An 11,146-nucleotide genomic window follows, 5' to 3' on the forward strand; every position below is an offset into this window, starting at 1 on the left:
AGCCAGAACTCTAACTTAGATCCAAATTATCTATGGAAGCAGCTAGAGGATAGAGACATACTGGATTTCTAACTGGGTGACCGTGGCGGGGCTGGGGGCGGGTGGAAAGGGTTCCTCTGTGCCTTAGAATGTCTCTACTCTCTGTAACACAGACACAACACTTCTTATATTCATTGTTGAATTATCAGTTACCTTCACATGTACACACAGTACTTGTACACACATCTAAATAAAATGCCTTCCATCTATAATGCAAGCTCCTTCCTGGTAGATGGATACTGTGTCATTTGCAGATGCTAAATAAATGCTGGTTGACTTGGTAACTACATTTTTACAGAGATTCTTAAAGTTGTCATTCCAAAGACCTTCATGAAAGTACTTTAACACATTCTATTGTACTGGAGTCATTCATTTTCTAGTGTTCTAACTAACAGGAACAACTGGCTAGTGTTCCATTAAATTAGGCAAATGATGATCATTATTAAGATTTCCAAAGGAATAGCGTGTATGAAATGAGCACCTGGGTATAGAAAGAAAAAAAAACAATTTTTATATTCTTTTAAAATATGTCTTGTGTAAGCTTTTACTGTATACAATTTACCAGTAGTTTTTACATACAATTTATAAGTAAACATATCTGAAGTGTATGAAATTTTTTTTAACTGATGGGATGTACAATTATGTAAGTATGGAGGTGACTGCCATGGAGTATTTTCTGTGGGTACTGATCTTAACTGGAGGTATCACCAGTTCTAGAAGAAATGATTATTCACATATTCATACACTGACACACGAAAAATGCCTAAGCAAAATGAGATGCGTCAGTTCTAGGTTTTATTACACATTGAGCTGTAGTGCAAAAAAATCTAGTATTACACTTAAATCATGCTGAGGATTTAGCATATCAAAGGTCCCATTAAACAGACTTTTGCTTTAATGAAACAATGGTGTATACATCCCAAATAAACCAATCCTTAATGTAAAAATTAAGCACGCGCATAACTTTTTCTGTTATTCATTATTTATTTGTTGTTGTAAGTAAACATTAACTTTTTATTTTTTTCTATAAATGTTGGTCTCTGAAATTCAAGGACATAATTAGCTACAAGGGAAACTGCACAGAATTAAGGAAACTTGTTTTCTTTGTTATTGACCCTGGGTAAGTCACTTTGCCTGTGTTTTCTCGTTTGTACAATGAGAGAGTGCTGGTTGGACTGGAAGATTCTAACACCTCTTTCTAGTTCTAATATTCTGTGATTCTTATCAAACATAAACTACTACAAGCAACAATAAATAGACTTGCTATTTTTTCTTTACATATAACGTGCTAAAATCTTTGTTCATATTATTCTTATGTCAGACTGGAAAATATGTCTAAGCTGTTTGGGTACTTGCACAAAAAAGGGCAAAGATGGATGTCTATTGCTGTACTTACATATGCTTCTGGCACCAAGAAGTTCATATTACTGCACTCTACATGTAGGTACATGATCATTCTAAACTCTTTAAATGCATAATGTATATGCATTATTTAAAAAGTGTCCTTAGCCAGTCACAAAAAAGCCAAATACTGTACAATTCCACTTATACGAGGTACCTAGAGTAGTTAAATTTGTAGAGATAGAAAGTAGAAATGGTGGCTGCCAGGGGCTGGGGTGAGGGGAGGATGTGGAGTTGTTATTTGATGGGTACAGGGTTTTAGTTTTGCAAGATGACAAGAGTTATAGAGATTAACTGTACAATAATGAGAATGTACTAATGCCACTGAACTGTATACTTAAAAATGGTTAAGCTGGTAAATTTTATGTTATATATATCTTGCCAGCATTTTTTTTTTTACATCTTTATTGGAGTATAATTGCTTTACAATGGTGTGTTAGTTTCTGCTTTATAACAAAGTGAATCAGTTATACATATACATATGTTCCCATATCTCTTCCCTCTTGAGTCTCCCTCACTCCCACCCTCCCTATCCCACCCCTCTAGGTGGTCACAAAGCTCGGAGCTTATCTCCCTGTGCTATGTGGCTGCTTCCCACTAGCTAGCGATTTTACGTTTGGTAGTATATATATGTCCATGCCACTCTCTCACTTCGTCCCAGCATACCCTTCTCCCCCTCCCCGTGTCCTCAAGCCCATTCCCTAGTAGGTCTGCATCTTTATTCCTGTCCTGCCCCTAGGTTCTTCAGAACCATTGTGTTTTTTTTTTAGATTCCATATATATGGGTTAGCATACGGTATTTGTTTTTCTCTTTCTGACTTACTTCACTCTGTATGACAGACTCTGGGTCCATCCACCTCACTACAAATAACTCAATTTCGTTTCTTTTTATTTATCAGCATTTTTTAAAAAGGTGTTTTAATGACAATTTTATATTTTCGTTTAAAATGGTTATAAGAAAAATGCACCTCAAGAGAACAAACTTACTATGAACTTATGCCAAATAACAGAATACTTTTGTTGGTTTACAATAAATAATCTCCAGAGACATTACTTTCCCTCTACCTAAAAAACAAAATGTTTGAGAATGTAACTATACACTTGGCAAACTGCCATCAAAAAATTCTTAACTGTTAATGCTATTCATTGGCTACATTCTGGGTTAGTCTTTCATAAAAGAAAACATTTTCCTTTTACAAATGGTGTATTTATAAAAATACGTTCATTCCTTGTAGGTGAATGAAGCTGAGAAAGTTCCTTCATAGTATGTTAGAGAATAGATCTGAATACCAGGAAACTTGGATTCTGGCCAGGCTTTTCCTAGGCCCAGCTGCTTCTTTTGTAAAAGAGTTTGTTGTGATGATTAAATGAGGTGATGCATGTGAAAATGCTTTGTGTACAGTCTGAATATCATTATTACATTTTTTTGAGTGCACTTTCCAATATATGCCTTGCTACGTATGGGAATATAAAAGGTAAGCTTAAAAAGTTAAATTTGAAAAACAGTCATTAGAAACTAAAAAAAATGCTTTTTAGTGGGTAATAAGCTAATTTTCAATTATTTATAATGTTTCCTATTAGTAAATTTTAAAAATGCAATTGGTTTCAGTGGCATATTTATATTAGCACTTAAACTAAGAGAAACTAAAGAAGACTGGTTAAGCAAAGTGGCTGAAATATGATTCCATTAACCAGTTATAAAAAATAATCGGTATATTCTTAAGCAACTTCAATATAAAAGCTCAGGTTGCTAACTGCATTTTAAACTTATACATTAATAAAGTAATTCATATTATTACAAGAAAGAATCTATTACCACTTTAGAAAGTATTTGCCTCAAATTTCCCATTCCAGAAATGCTGTTGAATATACTTACCTTATGCTTAACTCACAACCCAATTAAAAAGTTTACCTCTTAAAAGATTTTACTTGCTGACCAATTATTTGGAAGCTCTAAATTGGTTATGTCTTTTGTCCTATTTCTCCTATCACAAAGAGCACAGGATTGGGACAAAGTAAGAAAATTAATGAGGAATTCAGCAACAAAAAGAAAACGATTTTCCTTTTAAGTAATTGAACAGTTTCTTTATAGAAAGAGAATAGGTAGGTTAAATAAAGATGGTTCCCAGTAAAGGTGCTATTCAAAGTATGAAACCTCTTGTCTTTTGTAGCCCACTGCTCTGTTCAAAATCCGGGTTCTTAATGAAAAAATACATGTTGGAAAATATGTGGCATGACTGGTCAATATTTTTCTTTCTATGATGAATCAGACCTGTTAACTGGAGTTTGTTAGTCTTATACAAATTTTAATCATCAAAGAAACTGAGGAAGAAAGAGACTGGTCCTTCAAATTCAATGTACAGAATTCCATTTTCCCGCTTTGAGAAGAATGCAATTGTGTCATAGAAGATGACTATTTCAAGATTACTCAATGCAAGTCACAGATGTAGAAAACAAACTTATGGGTACCAGGGGGAAAGGCGGGGTGGGTAGGGATAAACTGGGAGATCGGGACTGACATATACACACTACTATAAATAAAATATTATAGATAACTAGTAAGAACCTACTGTATGGCACAGGGAACTCTACTCAGTACTCTGTAATGACCTACATGGGAAAAGAATCTAAAAAAGAGTGGATATATGTATAACTGATTCACTTTGCTGTACACCTGAAACTGACACAACACTGTAAATCAACTATGCTCCAATAAAATTTTAAAAAAAAATTACTCAATGCAAACAAAAGGTTAATAAAATTCCTATTTTGAAAGAAAGGTACTTCCAGTCTATACCCTTTGAACCATTAATAACAAATTCCTGAATCATATATAAATATCATAGATAAATCAATCAATTAATTTATTTCTGATAATATAAACCAGCAAGTTAAAACTGGCTTCTCAAAAATAAAGCTGCTACTTTTTTACTAGTCATTTTAAGAATTCCTGTTAAGCATTTTGTATGGTACAGAGAAAGCAGTAAAATATTTAATGTAAGAATGATCTATAACCTAATTCTACAGCAGAAAATGAATAAGATATGCAAGTTAATAATGAGAAAATATTTATGCCAAGACCAACAGTATACACTGGGCTAAGAGACAGGTTAATGGTTTACTTATAAAAATAAACAAATACTAAATTTTGATATTTACTATCTTTACTGACGAGAAAAAAAACAGCTATGAGCACTGCTAATTTTATCCATATGTCTTGGAAAAGAATTTCAACCACATTTTCCTAAGCCTTTATATCAACCAAGTCTAACAGGCATCCAAACTGTAAACATGAAGCCCGCTACGAAAAAGTGGGTTGAAAGTTAAAGTTGAAGATAATTTTAAATTTGCATAAATGGAAGTCTTATCAAATCAAAGCTGGATCTAGAAAACCCAGAACTCCCCAGTTTGCTTAAACATCCGAGGGCTTATTAAATAGCAGGAAAGGAACAAATGGCATTTTACAAATATTCTGTCAAGATTCAAAACCTTGATGTTTCTAAATATTTTAACAGCAATTCAAATAATCTAATGAAAGTCCAACTTGTGAATATATAGTTAAACATAAAATGTAAACTGTCAAAACTATACTCAAATGAGTGCAGAGCAAACATTTACAAAGATGACATTCATAGGATAAGCAAATTTCTGAAATAAGAGAGATATCTGTATGTATTGCAACAAAACCACTTCATGTGTGCCTTAACTACAATACTAATAGGTTTTAAAATAAGAGCAATGCTCCTCAGAGATCCTTGACTATTGTGAAAGTGACAATTTAGAAAAAAAATCTGGTTAACGTGGTAAACAACTATGATGACTGCATTCTTAGCCTGAAGAAATCAATTTCAACCGTACAGCCAACCTCAAGAGCGCTAAGTACCACCCTCCAACCACTGACATTTCAGACATGCAAAATTTGTAACTCCGCTGGAACATCAAGCTCTCTTCTGTCTCCGCGCCTCAGCGCATTTCACCCATGTGTGGCCTCGATCAGACCCTCTACCCCTAATGGCCAAACTCCTACTCAATCTTCACAACTCAGCTCAGATGGAGCCGACTCCAGCTCTTCCCCACAAATCTAGGTTAGCTAATTCTTAGCCAGTGTTCCCGGGTGCCCTGCTGACTCAATCAGAGTACTCAGCAAGCTGTAGTGGAGTTCGCTCCCCCCACTTCCCACTGGACTCTATGGTTGTTTCCTTATCCCTGGAGCCTAAAGATTTCTAGGCTATCATAGATGCAGAAAAGACATTTCTGGGAAAAATAATGCAGAGCTGAGGAAACCACTGTGGCTGCCAGGAATCATTTAGTTCAACAAATATTTGAGCACCTAAGTGGGTTAACCTGTGGATACACAACCAAAAATTACAGTTCTTGCTCGTGAGTAAACAAATAAACACGTTACCATGCATTACACAAAATAATTTAAGATTGGACCTGGAAATCATACTTCATTTAAACTTCTCTACCCTTCTCTGACTTGACTACAATGCGTGTTTCTGTAACGTGAAGTAGCTCATACGTGACTGATAAAAAAGGAGAATAATATCAGCAAAACAAAGTGGTCATATTGATTCATATGGAATTTTCCCCAAGCATATTAATGTTCTGTGCCACAAGTAACTGCAGCTGAACACAAAGTATGCTAACAGCTAACATCAGCTGCTATTTTTAGTGCACAGTTTTGCAGAACACGAGAATTTCAGGAATACGTTATTTTTCTGCAATAGAAATGACTGTATATTCATCTTTGAATAGTCGCATTAAATTTATGAATTAAATACACATTTATTACACAAGCTCCTTAAATTACGCAGTAAGTGTCAAGGTCAGCAACGAAGAAGAAAAGGGAACAAAATTACTGAAGGCGACTACTTTGTAAAGCATTGTGTTAAAGGCTCTGAATACTCTGTAATTTAGATTCAATAACTGAGAAGCTAGATAGCATAAAAATAATTCACACTGAATTTAAATGGAATGTGATCTAATTTATGGCCAGTCTGAAAAGGGCAAACATTATTTTTAGAATAGTCCTCCCTAGCTTAAGAAACTATTTACGAGCTTTCACAAACTAACAAATATCCTCATGACTGTAAAAGCATAAATTCTGAACAAAACTTTAGCAAATCAAAGCAATCTTATACATAAAAACGATAACATGACAAAGTTGAGGTTATCCCAGGAATAAAAGGTTGGTTTGACATTAAAAATACAATCCACAGAATTTATCATATTAACAAAAGAAAAACCATATCATCATGTCAGTAGATAAATAAAAAGCCTTTGACAAAATCCTAAATCCATTCATGGTAAGAACTCTCAACAAACTAGGAAATAGAAGGAACAAGAATTTTTAAAGTAGTTATTACGGCTTAAAGGAAACTATGTTCATAATAAATGCAAGACTGGAATCTCAGAAGAGAAATAAAAACAATAAAAAAATAATCAAATTGAAACTCTATAACTAAGACATTTAATACCTAACATAAATATAACCCAAGAAAGATAGCATTACATATTTCCAGTTTCCGCAAATTTTTAATAGTAATCTGTAGTGCTTACAAGTCACTGTATTATAATTTTTAAAAACCTGAAACAATAAAAACATGGACTAGAGAATTGATCATCTCTGATTTTTGTGTGTGGTTTTCAATTTCCTTGTTATTTAAAATGTGAAGGCAACTTAGTTGATTCATTTGCTTAACAAAAATGTATTGACCATCTACTTAATAGTTAAAACAGTGATGACATGAAGTCAGAAGAAAAACAAAAACAGTCTCCATCTTCAAGGAGTAATCTAGAGGGAAGAGTTTATAGTCTCTAAGAATCCCTTCTAATGACGTAACTGTGGAACTGTTTATTTAATGAGATTATTTCTATCCCAATAAGGCCCCATAAGGGACCCTGTATATACTTGGCACAGTATAGATAACACATTCCTCAAAATTTCAACAATCCTATCATCATTACAGTACAGACTTTCTTGGATGAATTTTACTTGACTAAACTCTCTTACTTTCACACATTTTCTAAAAATTCTACATGTCAGAATTTAAAAATTTTTAGTAAAATATAAAATTTGACAACTGAAATTTCTATACTTTTTTGGTTGTTCTAATAGATCTTTAGGGTAATTCTTATTTCTGAACCACTTCATATCTTGACATACTTACGAAAAAAAATCAAAGCATCAAAACACTGGAGAAGGGTGAAACTAAATAATGTTCAGTAAAACTAGAAGCTATCTTTCTTTAGATCAAAAATATGGAAATCACAAGTTCAAGAGTCAAGACACTCTACAAATGATTTTACAAAATGTTTTGTCATTTTTAAATTTATGAAAAACTTATCAGTGGATTAAAAAATAGGGAGTGAATTCATAAAACTGTGAGATAACATGGGGACAACTGTAGCACAGCAGTTCAGAGCATAGATGCTGGGATTAGAAAAAAGTGGGTGTAAGCCTACGGTTTAAAGACTAGTTAGTTAACTGTTTCATCTATAGAACATCTGTAAACTATCAGAAAGTCATTGTGTAGATTAAATAAGAAAATTACTATCAGTCATATAAATTGATACAACACTTTAGAAAGGCATTTTGCCAACATTCCTGAAGTGTATTCTTATGAACTGTTGGATGAGGGAAAACGTTAAAAGATTCCAAAAGTTTGGGAAACTGGTTTACTTCAGGGCTTCTCAGTCTTTAATATGTGAATGTATATTGTGTTTCCGAAAGGGTAACATAATATTTAGCAGTCTAAAACTTATTTGACTGTGGTATGCCATTTTCACTGAGCATCTCAAGGGACTAGTGTGTTCCACTGAAATCAAATTTTGGAAACTAAAAATTGGGCACTATGAAGAACTGTAAAGCTGTTTGTACCATTTTGATCCAGTAGATCAATCCTGCAACATTTTTATAAGTATGAAAAAATGAAGCCAATAAGAAGACACTTTGTACAGTGTTATTTATAATAGCAAAAATCAGATAAAACCTCAGTGTCCAATGGCAGTGGAATAAACATGATATATCAACATCAAAGATTGCATATTACAGCTACCGTAGGTGATAGAATGGAGACTGTAGTCCAATGGAAACGTTTGTTAAAATAAAAAGACAGAATCCAATTTTCTATGTGTTTTAGAATTATAACAATACAAAAATGTATGTATTTGGACAAAGACTTGCAAGAACAGTGGAAGATAAAACAAGTTAATGTTCCAGATAGTGGGACTAGGGTAATTCTTTTATTTAGCTTTTTTTAAAATATAAATTTAGTTTCTTTAACTTGTATTGTGTACACAATACATAAAAAGTGGTATCTGTAAAGAAAGATACAAAGGTAAGTAAGACTCTTGACTAAAAACTACTTTAATATGGCTCTTTTCCTATTAAGTTTCCTGGCAATCAAAGATATTCTGATTACAGGACCATTCAAAGACTGTCAGCATGCAAAAGAAGCTGGACATTCAGTCAGTGGGATTTATATGATCAAACCTGAAAACAGCAATGGACCAATGCAGTTATGGTGTGAGAACAGTCTGGATCCTGGGGGTTGGACTGTTATTCAGAAAAGAACAGACGGCTCTGTCAACTTCTTCAGAAATTGGGAAAATTATAAGGTAAATCAGTGTTTCAGACGTGGGGGAGAGGTAGGAACAAAGCAGCTCTTGCAATAATAGTCATTATATGCAATAAATAAGATACACAGTTAAAAAAAAACTATCCATCTGTTTTTCATTATCTGCATTTGTCAGAAAGACAATTCTCATCTCTGGTTTTAAAGTCAAAATTAAAACGCAGAAAGGAAACTGAAGATGTACTTTAAAATGTTTCCTTTCAGTCTGAATGACTTACATATGTATTTAATTCTTTGCAAAGACTGATCCTAATTTCATTTTCTAAGAAGACAACTGCTTGTTTAATCATGACCACATTTGTGCCCATTATCAAGTATATTTAATCAGAGATAAAACAGTCCTAGAAAAACCGTCACGTGCTGGAGGTCCTATGCTTTATATTTACTTACTTATCTATTTAAAAGATTTTTTTGATGTGGACCATTTTTAAAGTCTTTATTGAATTTGTTACAACATTGCTTCTGTTTTATGTTTTGGTTTTTTGGCGGCAAGGCATGTGGGATCTAAGCTACCCCACCAGGGATTTGAACCCGCACCCCCTGCATTGGAAGGGGAAATCTTAATCACTGGACCGCCAGGGAAGTCCTCTACTTTAACAAGGGGAAAAAATCCTGCAACACAACCCCCCTGAAAATACATTTAACGTTAAGATCAGGTTTACCAAACTTATATTCTGCTGCATGCCTGCAATGGCAAATGCTTACTGAAATAGGATAGTTAATTGATTTATTATGTTTTTCAAATATTAACCTACAATCTTTCAAAGAAGGAGCTTTGAAGATTACTGTTTTATCTTCTTACATTTACTAATTTTATTTCTAATAGAGTCAAAGAAGATAATTTGTTCTAGAACAGATACTATCATTTTTATTGAATATCATAAAAATGTTAGATGTCCTATTTGTTTGACTATGGTGGGGACAATATCTATCTACAAAAAATTGTTTCTTTTTATGAGTATGAGAGAAATCAGGAACCCTTTTTAAGGGCCTGGGTAGTTTACTTAGTTAATGTTTTTAGTCGCTATGAATAATTTTAGTCCCTTCTGCCTTTGTCTTATTTGTGAAGTTTGGAGGTAGTTGTGCAAATAAATGCTGACAAATTAAGAGAAAGCAAAACAAAACAAAGTGATTATACGGGACTTCAGTAGAACAGGTGATCTACAAAAGTGGAAGGTCACATTACCACTTAAATTGTCAATATTTTTATGCTATCAAATGTTTAAAACTTATCTATAGAAAGTTTACTATCTCTATACTTATTCATGTAAGCATGCTCTCTGTTTATTAACAGAAAGGATTTGGAAACGTAGATGGAGAATATTGGCTTGGACTGCAAAATATCTATATGCTTAGCAATCAAGATAATTATAAGTTGTTGATTGAATTAGAAGACTGGAGTGATAAAAAAGTCTATGCAGAATATAGCAGCTTTCGCCTGGAACCTGAAAGTGAATTCTATAGACTGCGCCTGGGAACTTACCAGGGGAATGCTGGGGATTCTATGATGTGGCATAATGGTAAACAGTTCACCACACTGGACAGAGATAAAGATATGTATGCAGGTGAGTAAGAAAAAACTGATGTGTATTCTCTGTAGAATCACCACTTTCTACGCATTAAATAGAACCCTGTTATTAAAGTATTGCCACTAAAGTCTTTTCAGAAAGGTCGTTTTGGACTCAAAGAGAATACAACCTGCTGAAAGGAACAGCTTTTAGGAGCTCTTCTCTAAGGCAATCCCAAAGTGTGAACTCTGTGAACAAGGTTCTGTTGTTCTAACTTGATGGGGTGGGGATGTGAAACAAAACATACTCATCTGGAAATAAAACTTCCAACTGCCTAAAATTGCTAACAAATCCCACTGGACCCCTACCATGTGCCAGACACTGTTGTAGGTGCTGAAGAATACAGCAGTGAACAAAGTTCCTGCCCTTTTGGAACTTACTTTCTAGAAGGAGACAAGATGATTTGTTAGGTGGTGACAAGTACTTTAGGAAAAGTAAAACCGAATAAGGGAACAGGGGGTGGGTGCCATTTTATGTGGGTTGGCCAAGAAAGGTAAC

At 33.9% G+C, this 11,146-nt stretch overlaps 2 protein-coding genes across 9 annotated transcripts in view; one reads left to right on the forward strand and one right to left on the reverse strand.

Annotated features, from left to right (window-relative positions):
* Nucleotides 1–11,146, reverse strand: part of RALGPS2 (Ral GEF with PH domain and SH3 binding motif 2) — a 162,729-nt gene that overhangs the window by 54,671 nt on the left and 96,912 nt on the right. The gene's annotated exons all lie outside the window — the stretch shown is intronic.
* ANGPTL1 (angiopoietin like 1) overlaps nucleotides 1–11,146 on the forward strand; it is a 32,441-nt gene that overhangs the window by 9,874 nt on the left and 11,421 nt on the right. Inside the window, exons 3-4 of the mRNA XM_022556640.3 lie at nucleotides 8,870–9,063; nucleotides 10,375–10,645. Coding sequence (XP_022412348.1) covers nucleotides 8,870–9,063; nucleotides 10,375–10,645 — 465 coding nt within the window. The remainder of the gene's footprint in view (nucleotides 1–8,869; nucleotides 9,064–10,374; nucleotides 10,646–11,146) is intronic.

The sequence above is a fragment of the Delphinapterus leucas genome, chromosome 1, assembly GCF_059928025.1.
Source record: "Delphinapterus leucas isolate spDelLeu-1000000601 "Yukka" chromosome 1, BTC_Dleu_Yukka2, whole genome shotgun sequence".
NCBI classification, from domain to species: domain Eukaryota; kingdom Metazoa; phylum Chordata; class Mammalia; order Artiodactyla; family Monodontidae; genus Delphinapterus; species Delphinapterus leucas.